Source organism: Cnephaeus nilssonii, assembly GCF_951640355.1.
Source record: "Cnephaeus nilssonii genome assembly, chromosome: 1".
Taxonomy (NCBI): domain Eukaryota; kingdom Metazoa; phylum Chordata; class Mammalia; order Chiroptera; family Vespertilionidae; genus Cnephaeus; species Cnephaeus nilssonii.
Genome location: NC_137072.1, coordinates 115,000,105 through 115,018,566, shown reverse-complemented (window position 1 = coordinate 115,018,566; position 18,462 = coordinate 115,000,105). Strand labels below are relative to the sequence as shown.

The following is an 18,462-nucleotide window of genomic DNA, read 5'->3' as shown; positions in this document are numbered from 1 at the left end:
GGGACTCAGTGCACGCGACCATCAGGGGTCTGACTCGGTAATTCCACCCGCGACACAGGACGGCGGCTCCCGGGGCGGGCAGGCGGGGCAGGGGCGGGAGTGGACCCGTGTCACAGCTCTCTTGTCCCCAAGAGGCCAGGGCTCTGCCCCAGGCTCCCCCCCACCCCCCACTTAGCTCTGAGACTGCCTCTGCCCCGATGACCCCTGCACCTGGCACATGGCTGCCCGTCTCCACAGCAGCCCACCTGCCCTGGCCCACCTGCCTCGCAGCTGTCTCAGACCCGGGGCCAGCTCTGTCCACTAACGCGCTGACCACCTAGCTCTTCACCTGCACTGACGTGGCGCCACCTCCTCTCCCCAGGCCTTCCAGGCGGCATGCCATTGCCCTGGGGTTGGCTTAAAGAAATGCAGTTCCGGCCATGACCTCAAGAGGGCGCAGCCTGGTGCAGCCTGAGCAGGGCTCTGACCTCCCTGCCTCCCCCACACTGCCGCTACTCCCACAGCTGATACCCCCCCCCCCCCCCCCCCCCGTTTGCTGTCCGGAAGCAGCCGTCCCCCAGACACAGAGCCCAGAGCCTACCTTCTCCGAAGCCCAGCCCACACCAGCTTCCACAGGCCCATCTCTCTGTGCAGCCTGACACCACACTGCGTCCCTCCCAGACGGGGGCAGCCTCCAGGCTGAGGACCATGCTCCCCTGACCTCGAGCCATGCCCAGGGGCCACTGGGGAGGCGGCCCGGCAGTGGGTGTGATGCTGAAGAAATGCCCCTGCTCTGGGAGTGTCTCTCCCCCCCCCCCCCGCCCCGCCCCCCAGAGAACTAAGGAAGGAAGTGGTTCCCAGTGTGTGTTCCCTGGAGAATCTATCTGAGAAAGTCTGCGCGAACCAGGGTGGGCTAATTTCTGCGCTGCGGGAATTCTCAGAGCCTTCCACAGGCTCCAGCTGCTCCAAGGCAAGTGCTGACGGAGGACACAGAGCGGGTACTGCGTGCTTAGCTGTCACACACGGCCTCGGCCTTATGTCTACTGTCCGGTTTAACCCTCAGAACCACTGCTTGAGGCAGGAGGGCCCATTACTCCCATTTCACAGATAAAGAAACTGAGGCCCCAGAAGTCAGGAAATGGCCTGCAGTACACAGCGAGGGGCCGGGGGGGGGGGGTGTTCAGACTGAGTCGGGGTCACTCCAGAACCTGTGCTCTTTCCCGCCAGCATTTCCCTCAACTTTCTTGATCAGGAAACTTTTTCCCACAGAGCACCGCACCGGCTGAGGGCTCCTGCGGCCATGGGGTGCCTGCTCTCTGCGAAGCTCCCGGCTGCAGGTATGAACCCCTGCCTTCGGTGTAAGGCCTGCAGCCCGGTGGGGGGTGACTGGCCCTGCCACTTTCTGCAGTGACCTCGGGCGGCCGTGAGCCCCTCAGGGCCTCGGTTTCCTCTGTGTGAAGTGGAGACGACAGTGTTATTTGTCTCACAGGAGCACGTAAGGCTGGAATGCCGGATGCATGGCCAACGCCTAGCACAGCGCCGGCCCCACCGTAAGTGTTCAGGAGTGTCGGCTGCTGGCGTGAGCCTCGGGGTCTGGGGACGAGATGCTGGTAGCTGTGTCAGTATCTGTATCTGTTTTAGTGTTACGCGAGCAGGGTGGGTGCTGTCCTATTGTGCTGTCCCTGGTGTCCCTGGGGTACAACACACCATGGTGATTCCTCACCTTGATACACCGAGGCACCCCTGGCCCTGACCACACTGCATCAAACCCCTATGTGTTGCTCCGTGACAAAGCCTCACGCTTATCCCTATTACAATGGCTGCCACAAACCCTCAATAGAACCTGAACTGCACATCGAACCCCACTTCTCCACCCCAATCTCCAGGGCACTACTGAGTAACTGGGTCCCAAGACGGAGCGCAGGCCTCTCACCCGGAACTTCTGGTTGATGGGATAGACGACTTTCGCCTTCAGGGCGAATGCTGTGATGTTGCTGTTGAAGGACGGCTCGCGCTCCTGGGAAGAAGAACACACGCCATGGGGAGCTTCCGGGAGACGAAGGGTAAACCGCCAAGAGTTTCCAAAGTGCCACACCGCACTTGTCACAGTGGCCTGGGAAAGGGACCGCACAGGCACACACAGGCCTAAGTAAGCACTCCCACGGCAGAGGGATGGGTGATGGATGATGGATGGCGGAATAGGTGGATGGACAAGTGGACAGACAACAGGTAGATGGATGGATGGACAGATGAACACACAGATGGATAAGTGGATAGGCAGGTGAGTGGATGTATGGATGGATGGATGGGTAGATGGGTGGATGGATAGATGGATGGGCAGGTAAGTGGGTGGATGGATGGATGGATGGATGGATGGATGGATGGGCAGGTGAGTGGATGGATGGATGGATAGATGGATGGGCAGGTGAGTGGATGGGCAGGTGAGTGGATGGATGGATGGATGGATGGATGGATGGATGGGCAGGTGACTGGATGGATGGATGGATGGATGGATGGATGGATGGATGGATGGATGGGTAGATGGGTGGATGGATAGATAGATGGGCAGGAGAGTGGATGGATAGATGGATGGATGGATGGATGGATGGATGGATGGATGGATGGATGGATGGGCAGGTGAGTGGATGGATAGATGGAAGGATGGATGGGTGGATGGATAGATGGATGGATGGGCAGGTGAGTGGATGGATAGATGGAAGGATGGATGGGTGGATGGATAGATGGATGGGCAGGTGAGTGGATGGATGGATGGACAAATACATGGATAGATGAGTATATAGATGAATGTACAGATACATGGGTAGATGGATGGGCAGGTGAATAAGTGGGTGGACAGATGGATGAATGAGTGAATTAATGGACAGATGGGTAGATAGAGGAACTTACAGACAGCTGGAAAGATAGATGGGCAGGTAAATGAATGGATGGATGATGGATAGACAGACGGATGGACAAATGGGTGGGTGGGTACATGGACAGATGGATGGATGGATAGATATGAATAGATGGATTGACAAGTGGGAGGATGGTGGATGGCTGGATGGGGGCGGGATGGATGTACTGACAGGTGATGAATGGGCAGACAGATATTAAATAGCACGTGCATTTATTCCTAGTCTTCACCTTGGAAGAAAGCAGGATTTAAATACTATGACAATGAACAAGAGTGTTCCTAAAACTGCACCACATTTTAGTGGAAAAGTCCGACAGAATAATGTTAGCTGTGCCACTGGCATAAACACTTACACGCGGCAGTATTCACGCAAGACTTGGGGTTAGACCCTCCCTCCCAGTGACCAAGGACCGCGCAGGCGAAGCACCCAGCGAGTGGCCGCGCAGGACAGAAGCGAGACCGCGGCAGCTGGAAGCGGTGGTGCGGAGCCCGCGAGGCCCTGCTCAGGAGCCACCCCGGGAAGCCTTCCTGACCGCAGCGGGGACGGCTCTTCCCGCCGCTCTCCATCCCGCCGCTCTCCACCCCGCGTCTCTCACCTCCCCCCTGCCAGCACGCCCCCTGCACGTGGCAGAGTCGGTGCGAATGAACATTTTGGAAACCACCAGCGCGTGGACGGAGGGGAGCAGGCAGGTAAGGCAGGAGCCTGGCGCCCCGACCTCGAGCCATGGCCACCCAAGCTCGAAGAGGCTGGTGGGGGGACCGCGCCCACGCCCACCTCACTGCTTTCCAGCTGAATCTGCAGAACGCGCTCCGTGACCGTGAGCGAAACATACAGATGTTCCGCTTCCTCACAACGTGGAAGGTTGAAACAGCACCTGCCCGGGCAGCACCAGGCCCCTATGTCTCCTGAGAGGGTTCCCCATGCTGCCCTACTGAGCGGGGCAGGGAGGGGCAGAGGCCGGTTCTCGTCATTTCTATTCGTTCCTTATGACTCGCAGAAATAGGCTTAGGTGACAAGAATGGGAAACCTCCCCCATGGGCCTCCTCCTTAAGCTCCCAAGGGTCTGGCGACAGAGGTTACCGTCTCCATTTCTCACACAGGAGAGATGAGCACAGAGAGGGTAAGCCATGTGCCCAGGGCTGCACAGCTAATGCATGCCAGAACTGGGATTTGAACTCAGATCCCTGGCTCCAGAGGGGCCAACCAAGGCTGAGAGGGCGACACCCTCCATTTCATCCTCCTGGGCAATCAGATGACCTTTTAAACATGCAGCTCCCGTCACTGCCCAGCTGCCAACCCTCCTGGCTGCCCTCTGACCCCAGGGGAGGCCCGTCCCCCAGCCCCCAGCCCCAGCATCCAGTCTCGCTCTCTGCTTTTTTAGGACAAAAGCGAAGAACGGCAGTCAGATGAAACGTCTGTCTTCAGAACCGGTGACATCATGTGCGGGGCTCAGTACAACATGAATGCGGAGGTCTTACTCGCAAATGGTTCAGAAGTTCAAGGCAGCCGAGGCTGGGAAGCAGGGGCGGCCCGGCGGAACGCGGCCGGGTGACGTCACAGGCCTGGCCGATGTTCGAGAGGAGACACACCTGCTGAGAATTCCACGGGAAAGCAGCGAGGGCGCGGCCACGTGCACCTCCTCACATCGAGTGAGAGGACAGGACAGAAGGGGTGGACAGTGAGAGGAAGGCCCGGCCCTGCCTGCCGGGGTTCATCTGCAACAGGGAGGCACAACGCAAACACTGCAGTTCCTGAGAAAAGCACGGCCCGGCCGGCGTGGCTCAGTGGTTGAGCGTCGACCTAGGAACCAGGAGGTCAGGATGTGACTCCTGATCAGGACACAGGCCGGGGTTGCGGGCTCGATCCCCAGTGTGGGGCGTGCAGGAGGCAGCCGATCCATGCTTCTCTCTCATCATTGATGTTTCTCTCTCTCTCCCTCTCCCTTCCTCGCTGAAGTCAATAAAAACAACCCATGGTTCTGAGAAGAAGAGGATGGAGAGGCTGGACCACCCGACACCCCTGGGAGCAGGACCTGCGGGTGGGGCGCCCGGGCCGGTGCAGGAGAGCGCAGTGCCAGCTGATGGCGTCACCCAGGCACGCGGGAGACCTGAGACTGCTGTGGCTCTTCCCGCCTGTCCCCTGGGGTGCACCATCCCCTCGGGGGCAGGCCCAGGGCCAGTCGTGGTGCCTGTCAGCGGACGGAGGGGAGACCTCAGCACGGCCTGGGGCAGGACGCAGGCGCCCGCGGCCTGCAGGGCCGGGCTGTGTGGGGTTCTCAGGGCTCCCCGGTTCAGAGCTCCCCCTAGCTCTGACCACCCCCCAGCTGCAGCCACGCGGCGATTCAGGAACCTGGAGGCAGCGAAATTCCAATGTAAACCTTCTTCCGCCAAAGCACTGCCATTGTTCAGGGAATTAGCGAGAGCAGGACTGAAGGGACGGAGAGGCATCTCACCCCCCGCCCGGGCAGGACGCAGAGGAGCGAGCCGGGCCGGAGCCGCGCCCCGGAGCCCAGGGGGACCGTGTGTTTTTGGCTGACGTGAGCTATTTCTCCAGAGCTCAGACCAGGAGTGACGGGAGGCACGCGTGCCTCGGTTCTCTGTGCCTCAGAGGACACGGGGGTCACAGTGGGACACGCCCCGTCAGTCAGTCCCCTGCCCCGTCTCTGAGGCGCTGTCTGCAGGGGCAGAGGCATCCGCGCCAGCCAGTCCCCGGAGCGGGCAGATGTTTAACTCAACTCTGGCAATTATTAGCTCGGCAAGGGCGTGGCCTGGGCACTTCTAAACAGCTCCCAGGGAGAAAACATGCGTGTGCCTCCTGGAGGGGGAAGGCCGTGGCTCCCTGCACACGCTGCTCCGGCCCTTATTGCGCGGCAGGAATGATCCCAGTCGACTCACGGGACTGAGGAGCCGGTGGATCACGGTCATCGTAAAGCCGAGAATCCGAAGGCCCAGAGAGGTTATGTTTCTTGCCCCACATCACACAGCGCACAGGTGGCAGAGCTGGGACTGGGTTCCGGGATCCTGGATCCCACCCAGAAAGTGATGCGCCCCGGGAGGCTTGGGCTGGACTGAGTGGGGGGCCAGGAAGGGGTACAGGGAGAATCCATCTTTGAATATCTCCATCCAAGGCCCAGGACTCCACCTCCTAGTGTTTACTTCGTTTTTACTTAAAAGAAATAAAGCCAAATGAAAGCAAACGAACCTATACACACACATTCACAGAGGCCTTATTCGGAATGGCGGACACCGCCAACGCCACGCCGGGCCACGTGATCGCAGGACGAAGGACTAACAGGTGCGAGGACGTGGCTGCATCTCAAAGGCGGTTGCCTCGGGAAGGGACTGGGTAGGGGGGGGGTGGAGATAGACCAGAAAGGGGCGCAGGGCGTTGGAGAGCTTTCCAGGGGTGCAACGTCCCTGACTGGGGTACCGTGGTCAAGGGTGTACACAGCTGTCACTCATCAAACTGGAAGCTGAACGCCTTGCCTGTTCCTGGGTGTAAATGATGCCTCAAACGGAAGCCCGCTGGCCCTTTCTGTCAGAGGCTCGTCTGGAGGCCCCTGTGCGGGCCGGGGGGACAGAGGACGCCCACGTGCACCTGGGCACACACACCACACGCCCCACTTACGTCCAGAGCCTCGTCCTTTGAGGCCCGCGTGCCTCTCTTCCTCCTCCTGGGCGGGGAGCCAGCCTCGGACGGGGTCTGGGCCCTAGACTCCAGGTTCTTGAGCAGACTCTGGGCGTCGTCTACCTAAAACCAAAGGTGGGGACAGGTTGGAGTCTGCAGCCCAGGGTCCCCGGGACGGTGCCATCAGGTCCCCAAGCCCAGCAGTCACGCCTGCTCAGCTCCGGGCTGCCAGCTGGCCCCGTGTGCACTGCCCCCTCTCACTCCCACTTGGGGGCAGCTACATCCTGCCAGGCTGCCCCAGTGGCACCCTGAGAAGCCCGAAACCCCTCTCAGGATGTCCTCAGGCCCTGGAGGCAACACTGGGTCAAAGCGCATCCCACTGTTCTCCAGGGCGGCGGCCGTAACCTGGAGCTCCTGAACGCTCAGCAGCTCAACTCGAGAAACGGCGCCTAAATATTCCTTTCCCGTGATTCCCACTGACGTCCCGGGGTGACTTCTCAGAAAATGTGTTAGATCACCTTAAATTCAGAGTGGCTTTATTGTGAACGGCAGGTGGCCACCACGCTTTGCAGATTCTGCATCTGCAAATTCGAGAGCTCGCTAAACTTTATCTGTAACCCCAAAGCCGACACCTGGGTGCTGCTGCGTCCTGCCTGGGCGTGCGAGCGGGGAAAAGTTTGAGTGCCTTTTCCTACTGAGAATGAACCGCCTCTGGCTCAGCTCAGACTGCAAACAATGTTCTATCTAGAGCCTCTTTGTGCTTTTTTGTAGCCATTCTGTTGTTTAAATGACCGCTAAGTGCAGGCTGCAGTGTGGCCTAGGTCCGGAGCACCAGAAGGCTGCGGCGCGCTTCGGGGAGAAAATGAGAGAATTTCGCTCAGGCCTGACTTACAGCGGTTGACCAGGCGTTCAATGTCATCAACAACACCTACTGAGTAACGTGTCTTCACACAGGAGCACACGTAAAACAAGGCTGCGTATTGATCAGTTACGAGAGCGCGATGACTAGCACCTCACAGGAGCCTCGCCCTGCACACCCGCTCGGGGCCCTGCTCAGTGTTTGTGAATTCTGTGTTTGCAGGGAACATAAGCATCGATGTATTTTAAATCCTGGTATGCCAGAGACACTGGCCGAGTCCCTCTGGGACCTCTGTCTGCTCATGGATACCATCTTTGAGCCGTTTGTCAGTGAGTTCGTCAGCTACTACCATGGAACATCTAATGCTGGCAGGTGTCAAGCCTTCTTCCATCCAGTCGCTGGGAACAGAGACATGGACAAAACAAAGCCCCTGGCTTCCTGGAGCTCCCATTCTAGCGACAGAAGAGAGATGTCAATAAATAATAAGTAAATAAATAGTATGTCAGAGGTGACAAGTGCTATGGAGAAAAGGAATGGAGGGGGGGAATGGAGAGCGATGGGAGAGACGTCTTCTTGGACAAGATGGCATTCGAGAAGACACTTGATGGAAGTGAGACAGCAAGCCATTCCGGTATTCTAGGGACAAGGCCGGGCAGAGCCAGTGCAAAGGCCCTGAGGCAGGAGCATGCTCAGCATGTCCAGGGAAGCGGGTGCGGGTGCGGTGGGGAGGGGAGAGGAGGGGGGCACAGGATGAAGCCAGAGATGTAGGGGCGTTTGCTTAGCAGTCATCGCGGCCCAGTACAGGGGTGGTGCAGGGGCGGCCCCAGTCGGACCACCCTACAGCACTACTCCAGGAGAGTCTCACCCACCCCACAGGGGAGCATCAGTATTTTGCTCCCCAGTTAGAAATGACCAGGAGGCCAAGAGTCACAGCCACTGGGTTACAGACTTACAGTAAAGGCAAACAAGAGGAAGAAGAAAACTTAAGCCATGATAAGCTGCTCAGAGAGAGAGAAAAGGTTACATTCACAAAAGAACAGGGTGGTGTAAGCTGGAACATTCCGAGGACAAGAAAGAGCAGTCAGCACTCAGTTTGATGGTCCTGCTTCCCCTCCCAGAGCCCCGGAGGCTGTCAGACTCCGATGTTACTGTCCTCTGTCTCCTGGTGGCTGTGACCCTCCCAGCCCAGGGCAGGGTCTGTCCGGCTCACTGAGGCGGCTCTAAGACCGGCCAGGGCTGGCAGTAGAGCGGTGCCCCGGAACTTTTCCTGTTGGGGTGCATGAATGCAAGCGTGAGTGCAGCCTCAGGCGGCAGCGGGGACTCAGGGGGGGCTGACTAGTAACGCACAGAGCAAGGAAGCAGAAGGGACATCCAGGGATGGGATCCCCTGCCCTCCAGACTCCAGGCTGAGCGGGGCCCCTGCCAGCTCCGTCCAAGCCCCTGGTGCTGCAGGTGCGGAGGCCGAGGCGGGAGGGCTTGAGCGGTTGTTTACATCCCAGGGCAGGCACCGCCCCCGGCATCCTCCGGACCCTAAGGGAGCCCGGAGCGAGGACCGGTTGCGCGCGAAGCCCGCGATCGCGCTCCAATGGGCGCAGAGCCCAGGCCCGCAACCCAGGGGCCTAGGAAGCCCGCGCCCCGCGCGCCCCGTGCGCCCCGCACCCCGGCTGCCGGCTCGGCCGACCTACCTGGTGTCGGGGCCGCGGGCGCGCGGCGCGGCAGCCCAGCCAGAGGCCGAGGCCGAGGCCGAGCGCGGCGCCCAGCAGCACGGCGGGGGCCAGCAGCGCGGGCACCGGCTGCACCGCGTCCCGGCCCAGCAGCAGCCGCGCGTCGCTCCCGCAGTCCGCCCCGCCGCGGGCCATCGGGGGCGCTCAGGCCGCGGCCCGGCCGCATCCCGCCGGCCGGCAGGCACCGCTCCGGCCCGCCGTCCGGTGCACCGTCACCGCCAGGTCGGCGACGCCGGACTCGGAGCCCGGGGCCCGGAGCCGGGGCGGGCCAGGGGCTCAGCGCGCTCTCCCGCCTCTCCGGCCTGTGTAGTCTCCCTCCCTGGTCTCCTTTCCCGGGTCCCGGCGCTGCCTGAGCCGGAGGGAGGAGCCTGGATCTTCCGCCCAAAACTTTGAGCCGCCCCCGCCCCAGCCCGGCCTTTGTACTGAGCATGCCCGGAGGGAGCTGTTTTGCAGCGGGAGAACTTTGGGGAGGTTCTGGGTTTACCCTGGGCCTCCCGACTTCAGCGGAGAGGGGTGCCCATCAGCGGAGGAGGGGTGTCCATCAGCGGAGGAGGGTGTTGCTTGGAGAAGTTTATTGGGCGCTTTCAATACGCCAGCGTTCAGTCTGGGGATCTCAGTAACTTTCTCGACAACCCTCGGGATGGGTACCATTAACCCCGCATCCTCCCGGTAAGGAAGCGCAGAGTGAGAGCCACGTGACTCAGGGCAGGTCCGACTCCAGCCCGGCCTCCACCTCCACCTCCACGTCTACCCCTGGCCACCCTTGGGCGGCCCAGGCCACCACTGCCTCCACTTGTTCTTAAGATTTGGGTCCCAATGCCTTTTCTTTCTCTAAGCCAGTGTGCGGAAAGAGGTTACCCCCAGCCCCAGGAGATGCCAGAGGCCGGTGGGCATTCCTTCCCTGGGCATTTACAGCCCACCGGCTGCTCCCACCAGCACCCGGCCAGAAGGAACCGGACCAGGTCAGGCATGGAGGATCGCACGCCCGGGCGGGGAGGGAAACAACCAGATGTGTTCAGCTTGCTCTTCCTTGCAGCAAACATTTGCTGAGCAGCTACTATGTGCCAGCTCTTGCCCTACGGCTGGGGCCACAGCAGTGAACACACATGTGTACACACACATACACACACATGCTTACAGGTTGGAGCTGAATTCCCTAGGAGGGCTGGGGCAGGGGGACCACGGGGAGCTGCTACAATGGCTTCCGTGTTCTTAACCTGGACACTCAGCTCGAACTTCTAGTTTTTTCACCATTTCCTCATCAGCCCTTCCCGGGTGGGGGGTGGTGGGGGCAGGCTGGGAACTATTATCCAGATTTAGTTTTTATAGATGCAGATGCAGAAACTGACGAGGCAATGGGACAGGGATGTTGACACCTGTGTCTGTCTGGCTCCAGGGCTCAGAGGATGCCATGTAGCCTTCTTAAATGGGCGCTTAGAAGCATCTCCGAGACTCCTGGGAAGGTCTGTGGGGGCAGTAACCTGGGGTTCTTGCTTTATGAGGGCTATTTCTTTGGTTACCCAAGCTTGAGTTTGTTGTTGTTATTTTAATACATTTTTATTGATTTCAGAGAGGAAGGGAGAGGGAGAGAGAGAGAGATGAAAACGTCAATGATGAGAGGGAATCATTGATCGGCTGCCTCCTGCACGCCCCCCACTGGGGATTAAGACTGCAACCACAACCGGGACATGTGCCCTGACCTCCTGGCTCCTGGTCAACGCTCAACCACTGAGCCACACCCGGCTGGGCACTCAAGCGTTAGTTTTAAAAATGTAGTGTTTGCATTTTACTTTATTACAAAGTGGTTTGAATAGTAAAATCATCCTTTCAATTGCTCATTGTCAACCAGAATTGATGGTCCAGTCACATGCGAGCACTTAGAAGCCTTTGGCTGGTCTCACGCCTGGCACCCTGCCGGGGACCCTCTGCCGGAAGCTTAGCTGGTAAATCCTCAGATCCCCAGATCCCTGCACCTTGTCCCTGTGAACTCACAGAAGGCCTGTCCGGGGAGGGGAGGAAGGGCTGGGGTGCCGGCTTCCTGGCCAGAGGCTGCAGGCAGGAGAGGAGCCCTCTCCCCGGGGAACAGCTGGGAGCTGTAACCCAGGGCCCCCGGAGCAGGAGGACGGGAGACAGTGAGCCGCCAGGCCCCTTGCTGTCTGTCTCCTTCCCTCCCTCCAGGGCAAGGCACAGCTTGTCCCCAAGGAGAGTCCCTGGAGTTTGCTCAGCTGCTCCTCCGGGCTCCAGGCACCAACTCACAGCAAGGGCTCCGGCAGTGGGTGCCCGACCAGAAATGAGAGTCACGTTCCCTCTCTGCCCTGAACTGCCAGGCTCTACCCCCTCCCGCCCCCCCCCCCCCATCCCCTCTCTGTGCTGTCCCGCCCCCTCTGGGCTCCCCAGGACACGTGGCATCGCCTGTCCAAAAGCTTGGGGGGGGGGGCGTGGAGTGGGGCGCGCAGGCAGGGCAGACCTTGGACCAGCCAGGTGTGGCTTTCCGGAAAAGGTGGGTCTCAGCCATGACCCAGAGAACAATGTGGGCCTTAGTGCAGGGGCGCTCGGAGCCCCTGGCATCTTTGGGGGCAGGGGGGTCTCCGGGTCTGTTGCGGGTAGTGCCGCGCCCCTGGGTGGGCGTGCGCTCACCCAAGTGTGGCCACCGACGCTGGCGCGCCAGCCTGGCCCGCTCCCTCCACCCCGTCCTGGGCCGGGACCGCCTCCCGCCCTCCGAGCCCAGCCCCTGGCGACTCCCATCCAGCTTCCCGGGGGCTGGGGCGCGCACTGGGCATGCTCGGCGGCGGGGCGGGCCCGGGGCCCGGAAGCGGCCGAAACGCCGCCGCGCCCTCCACTTTGGAGCCGCGGAGCCGGAGCGGGCAATGGGCTGGGCGGCCTCCCCGGGGCCCCCCACTTGGGTGCTGGCTGGGGGCCTCCTGGTCGCCGCCGGGGCGCTGCCCGCTGTGCCCGGGGTCCGAGGCCGGCTCCCCGTGGGCCCGGGTGCCCTCCAGCATCCCCTCGGCGCGCAGGCGCCCCCGGACCCCCGCGCAGCCCCCGGGGCGGGCCCCGAGCGCGCGGCGCAGGTGAGGCGGGCCGCCCTTCTGGGGTCTGACCTGGGCGGCTGGGCTCCGCGGAGCCCGGGGACTGAGCAGAAAGGGGGGGCGCAGGGGCCATGGGAGAGTTTGGGGAGTTCACGCGCACAGAGCGTCCCTGGGAGGGAGCGCCGGCGGCTAAGAGAACAGTTTGGGGATCCCAGGCTGGAGTTGTGTCTGGCCGCACTCTCCTGGCGGATGGATTTAGCCACTTCTCTCTCCACCCAGCTCCTCCCTCCTGGCTGTCACCCTAGATTTCACCCCTTCTCCCCCAAACGGTCACCAGTCCTGCTGCCTTTCTCTCCTGATCAGCTCAGATGCGGGCCGCCTGCCCTGGTTCCGTCCCCACCCCTTCCCCTCTGGCCTTCCTTTCCTCGGGGTCTCCCCGGGCCCCCGGATTTGTGCTCTCTCCCCTCCGTCTCCCCCAGATCTCTAGGTGGTCTGTCCAGGTGTATACCTCTGACCACTTCCGCTGTTTACACCCCGTACACCCCGAGGTCCACGGCAAACCCCGGCCTCTGTTCCCAGGAATGTGGGTTCAGGGGCTATCCCCACCCTGGGGTCCCCCGGCCCTCCTTCACCCAGCTCCCTGGTCCGGGAGGGGTCTCTACCTGCTGCCCAGGGCACCTGCGGGGCGGGGCGGGGGGCGCTACAGATTGTAGGTCTCTTGAGTGAGGTCTCCTTCACTTTCTATTACTGGTTCTCAGGTTTTTCTTAGAGAAGCCACAAGTGATACTATGGTGTCAATTACTGAGCTTTTCAAAAGCACCCCGACAGGCATTCCACAGGGTCCCCTTGCCAGGCCCTGGCCCCCAGTCCAGAGGCGCCCCCCCTCCACCCCCCTTCCTGTTCTGCACCTGCTCCTCCCTCGGGGAAGCCAGTGCCCGAACGTTCTGACGGAAGTTTGTTGCTAGGCTCTGCAAGAAAGTGCTTTGAAAACCTGAACATAAATGCTCACCGTGAACTTGTTACCCCTCTTTCTCCTCCTGCAGAGGTGAGCCGATAGGCAGTTACCCCATTTCCCACATGGCCGCCACCTGCTCTGTCCAGTTCAGTAGCCAGAGCCACGTGTGGCTGTGGAAATGTAACCGTGGCAGTGCTCCGTGGCCTCTGTGCTGGTGGCTGATGTATTGGAAGCCTGGACCATAGGACGTTCCCGTCCCCGAGGGAAGTTCTGCAGGAGAGAGGGGTGCAGGGCGGAGTGCACAAGGGGCTTTGGGAGGGCCACTCGTCCCCCGTGCTTCCGAGGGCCCCCTGGCCGGCTGTGCTCGCTCTGGGTGCTCGGGACACAGTGCACAGGGCAGTCTCTGCTCCTAAGAGCCCTGCCTTCTGGGGGCAGGAGAAGGACACGAGGTCATGCTGTCGCTCTGTGTGACACGTGGTGGTGAGGCTACAGAGAGAAATACGGTGGGCAAAGGGGACTGAGAGAGAGGGTGACGAGTGCCCTCCAGACAGGGTGGCCAGGGAGGCGCTTTGAGGAGGCGGCCCTTGAGCGGAGCCCTCCCTGTATGGGGTGAATGAGGTCAGGGTCATGTCGGAGAAGAGCTTTCCAGGCGGAGATAATAGTGAGACCAAGGCCATTGGTGGGTCTGCTTGGTGTGGTCCAGGGCCAGCAAGGAGCCCAGTGTGGCAGGAGCAGAGCGGGGGGCGGGGAGGGAGGAGTGGGAGGGGTGAGGCCAGAGGGTGAGGAGGGGCCCAGGAAAGGCCCCACAGGAAGAGTCGAGCCAGTGGTCGGGCCTCTGGCTGATACTCTGAGTGGGATGGAGGCCACGGGAGCAGGCACGCGGCGTGCTCTGAGCCATCCTGTTAAAGCATCCCTACGGCAGGGGCGAGAATAGAGCCCGGGGCAGCGGAGGGAGCCAGGAGACCAAGGGAGGAGGCAGGTGGAGACCAGGCAGGCGATGGAGACGAGCTGGACAGGGCGGGGAGCGGCGCTGAGTTGTGGATATGTTTTGAAGGCCGAGTAGGGCCAGTGGGATTTGCTGGGAGTGGGTGCGGGTTGACAGAGAGGAGTCGGCTGTAAGTGAAGACCTGGCCCTCAGCAGATGGAAGACTGGGGGTGCCCTAGCTCACTCACGGAAGCCTCTCATGGCAGCGCCTCCGTGTCTGCCGCCCTCCTGCGTCAGCACCTCTGTGCTCAGCTGCCCCTCCTGCGTGTGTTTGCTCTACAAGCTGTGTTTCTTTTTCTTTTATAAATACACTAGAGGCCCAATGCATGAAAATTTGTGCAAGAGTAGGCCTTCCTTCCCCCAGCTGCCGGCACCGGCTTCCCTCTGGCACCCAGGACCCGGCTTCATCCGCAATGACATCTGGTCTAATTAGCATATTACCCTTTTATTATTATAGACTAGAGGCCTGATGCACGAAATTCATGCAAGAGTAGGCCCTCGCAGCCATGGCTTCATCCGGAAGGTCATCCGGATGGTCGTTCTGCTGTTCAGCCATTCGGTCAATTTGCATATTATGCTTTTATTACTATAGACTAGTTCCCCGGTGCACGGCTTCGTGCACATTGAAAGGAAATTAATTAGAAGGTGGCCATCAGGGTGGGACTGAGCTAGACAGGCCAGACACACCCTGGCCTCCATCCTACTCAGAGTCCCTCCCTGGCCAGCCACACCTGGGGCGGCGCCAGGGCTCGAAGGGCATCTGCGGAGTGAGTGGGGTCCCTCAGGCAGGTGGGGTCCCTCGGCCTGGCCTATGGGGATCGGACCGAAACAGGCAGTCCAACATCCCCTGAGGGGTCCCGAGTGTGAGAGGGCACTCTGCAAAGTTGCTGTTGGTTGGCAGTTACTGCATGGAGTGTCTGCCCCCTGGTGGTCAGTGCGTGTCATACCTACTGGCCAGTTGGCTGGTCGGCGGCTCGCTTAGCCTTTTATATACATAGATTTTTATTGATTTCAGAGAAGGGAGAGGAAGATAGAAACATCAATGATGAGAGCGAATCATTGATTGGCTGCCTTTTACATGCTCCCTACTGGGGATCAAGCCCACAAACCAGCCATGTACCCTGACTGGGAATCATATCATGACCTCCTGGTTCATGGTTGATGCTCAACCACTGAGCCACGCCGGCCAGGCCAAGCTGTGTTTCTTAGCTGGTTGTCTACAGGATGCTGTGTGAGCGTCAGAGGACTCTCCAGCCAGGTCCCTGCGTGAGGTGGGGTGCCGGCATGTCACAGAGCTGGGAGTGGAGCGCGGGGCAGAGGCCTGGGCAGCAAAGGCTGCTGCGTGTGCAGGTGTCCTCAGAGCATCGCTTCTCCTCTCTGCGTCTTCGTGCCCCTGCGCAGCGGGAGGGCAGCGCTCTGGAGAGGGGGTGTGCGTTGTGGAAGGATCATAGGGTGTGGAGTCACACAGGCCGGGGTAGAGTCCCAGCTTCCTGCCTGGGCAACCTTGGGCAGGTGAGCTAGCCTCCATGAGCCTTAGTTTCCTCATCTCTAAAATGGGAGGAATAGAATTTGGGTTTGGCCTGGCCGGTGTGGCTCCGTGGTTGAGCATCGACCTATGAAACAGGGTTCGATTCCCGGTCAGGGCACATGCCTGGGTTGCAGGCTCAATCCCCAGTGTGGGGCATGCAAGAGGCAGCCAATCCATGATTCTCTCATCATTGATGTTTCTGAATTTCTCCCTCTCCCTTCCTCTCTGAAATCAATAAAAATATATTTTAAATAAAAAGAATTCGGGTATATAGAGTGCTGGGCATACACCTAGCACTAGCGAAATAATAGCCATTATTATAGTTACTGACATCACGGAGAGCTGCCCGGTCTGTGATTCAGAGTATGTAGGTAAAGGTGTGTCCTTACCATGGGGGACAGGCCTGGGTCAGGGGGCATGTGGCAAGGGCAGAATGAGCACATTGTGAGGATGAGGGGTGGTGGGGGCTGGCTGGATGAGGGGTGTCGGGGGCCGGGCTCTCCATTGGGATTTTCCAGGGGAACCATGGCAGGGCTGGAGGGGGCTAGACCTGGGCGCCTTCTCCACATGGATGATGGACCAGATGACGGGAGGCCGCCCCGTGCACGGCGGCCCATGTCCACTCCGTCACCGCTGTGTGGGCTGGCGTGCCCCGTGTGACAGCCAGGAGGCGTGAGCGGCATTAATGCCTCCGGCTGAAATGCCAGCCCTGGTTTGTGGCGTCCCTGTGGCAGACCAGGAAAAGCCCGCATTCCTCCTCCCTCCTGGGTTTAGGGTCCAGTCCTTTACTGCTCCTTAAACACAATCTCCGAGGTGACGGAAGGCAGTGACTGGGCTAGCAGAGTCATTCTTGACCCCCTCCAAAGCGCACCCTGCACTTTTCCTAAATGCGTGCGGCTTGACGTGGTTTTTGTTTCGTGATGATTTCTGTATTTCCTTGTAGCCTGGACACATTTCAAGAGACACTCAAGGAACTTCGGAGGATGGAGTGGTTTTTCAGAAATGTGCAGTGGTAAGTGCTCGGAGGGGGCTCACGCTCGGAGGGGAGATCATGGGTTTTGCCCACATCATCAATGAGCGAGGTGATGCGTTTAAGAACTGGGAGATCGCAGGGTTACCTACCCAGGTCTGGGCACGTGAGCGACGAGCCGGCCGACGAGGGATTTACATGTTATTTCACCAGGGCTACGTTTTTTGGTGGCGATGAAATTAGTGTTAGCGAAAATCCACTGGGATCCCTTACAGCAGGTTTTCACAGGACGTGGTGCTTGACAGCTGGAAGGGTTGTTTACCATCTTCTAGGTCTTTCATCCTACCAGATGGCTTTCGCATCGTCCTGGTAGGGGGCCCCCCTAAGCTCACCGTCTGGTTCAGTGGTTTGGTAGAAGGCAGCACCACCCTAGCCAGTTTGCTCAGTGGTTAGAGCACTGGTTCCCGGACTGAAGGGTCCTCCCCATTCAGGGGCATGTGCCTCGGTTGCAGGCTCGATCCCCGGCCCTGATCGGGGCATGTGCAGGAGGCAGCCAGTTGACATGTCTCTCTCACCTCTAGGTTTCTCTCTCTGTCCCTCCCCCTTCCTTACACTCTCTAAAAACCAGTGGGAAAATATCCTCGAGTGAGGATTAACAAAGCAAAACGAACAGAAGGCCTCACAGCACTCAGCAAAGCGGCTGTGCTCACAGCGTTCATCACAGCAAAGGGAGATGGCTTAAAGTCAGCAAAGGAAAACACCCGTGGGACAGCGTTTAATTTTCCGGTGAAGCGTGACGTCCGCCAGGGACGCTCACCTGAGCCTTGGTGTCCAGGATTTTTATGGGGGTGGGTCAGTGACTGAGTCTCCAGCCACCCCCAGACAGAGGTCATCATGACACAGCGTGGCCCGTGCCCCCCCCCCCCCCAGGAGTCCCGTTGTAAGCATGCACTCCCTGTTGTGGCCGAGGCCACAGGTATCACAGGTGTGTGGCCCCCTTACCAGGTGTTCCAAGGCCGTTAGAGGTCAGTCCCGCAGGACCTGGTCCAGGGCCAGCCTTCCCTTGGGATGTGTGTCGGGGGGGGGCAGCCCGAGCCGTCGGAGCGAACCCTCGTCACAGCCCTCATCCTCTCCCAGGCCCTCGGGTGTCCTGTTCCCCGCCCCCTCCAATGAGTGCTCCTGTCTCCATGTCCTCGAGACCTTTTCTCCACGTGCATGCCATCCTAAGTATGTGTGTGTGTGTGTGTGTGTGTGTGTGTGTGCGCTTGTGTGTGTGTGTGCTTGTGTGTATCTGGACACACACCTTCCCCTTCCCCTTCCACAGGGGCGTGCCTGGCACACACAGTCTCCAACCTGCTTTCTGCACTTGTGTCCCTGCGTCACTTTCCTGGGGACATGCCGGGCGAAGGAGGGGGCGGGAGGGTGGCAGGTGAGCCAGAGAGGGGAGCAGGGCGCGCTTGCAGAGCCCGGGTGGGGAGCCCCGCTGTTGGGCACTGGGCTGCTTCCAGCAGCCGAGCCAGACGTGGCCGGGCAGAACCTGGAGGGGCACAGCCTGCAGGCAGGAGCCGGCTCGGGCGACGCCGGAGACCAGATGGCAGGCAGAGGGCCCGGGCGGGCTCTGGGGCCAGCTCTCCCACATCGGGGAGTGAGACCGACCACGGCTTGCTTCACTGGGCGGCACCAGTGTCGCGCTCCCCGGCCTGACCATGGCTCTGTGCCGGGTGCTTCCTCTCCGTTTCTCCGAGGAACGCTGTCACCGCCTCCCAGGGTCCCGGTTACTGCGAACGGTCACCAGGCCACAGCCTGGCTGTGCCAGACCCTCCCGGGCCTCCAGATCAGCCTGGGGAATTCTCAGCACCTTTGTGAGACCCTCGTGCCCTCTGTCCTAGAGACG

The 18,462-nt window shown here is 60.3% G+C and overlaps 2 protein-coding genes across 9 annotated transcripts in view; one reads left to right on the top strand and one right to left on the bottom strand.

Annotated features, from left to right (window-relative positions):
- The window catches only part of EVC (EvC ciliary complex subunit 1), a 46,305-nt gene extending 36,836 nt beyond the window's left edge, over positions 1–9,469 (bottom strand). For 6 of the 7 annotated variants that reach the window (XM_079781023.1, XM_079781025.1, XM_079781026.1 and 3 more), the window contains exon 1: positions 1,913–3,240. In XM_079781023.1, the coding sequence (XP_079637149.1) occupies positions 1,913–3,106 (1,194 nt within the window). In that variant the 5' untranslated portion in view covers positions 3,107–3,240. Of the gene's footprint in view, positions 1–1,912; positions 3,241–6,521; positions 6,645–9,065 lie in introns of those variants that run through there. The other variant, XM_079781024.1, reaches the window with a different exon arrangement.
- Positions 9,470–11,908: 2,439 nt separating this feature from the next.
- The window catches only part of EVC2 (EvC ciliary complex subunit 2), a 54,652-nt gene continuing 48,098 nt past the window's right edge, over positions 11,909–18,462 (top strand). For both annotated transcript variants that reach the window (XM_079766439.1, XM_079766440.1), the window contains exons 1-2: positions 11,909–12,172; positions 16,542–16,610. In XM_079766439.1, the coding sequence (XP_079622565.1) occupies positions 11,972–12,172; positions 16,542–16,610 (270 nt within the window). In that variant the 5' untranslated portion in view covers positions 11,909–11,971. The remainder of the gene's footprint in view (positions 12,173–16,541; positions 16,611–18,462) is intronic.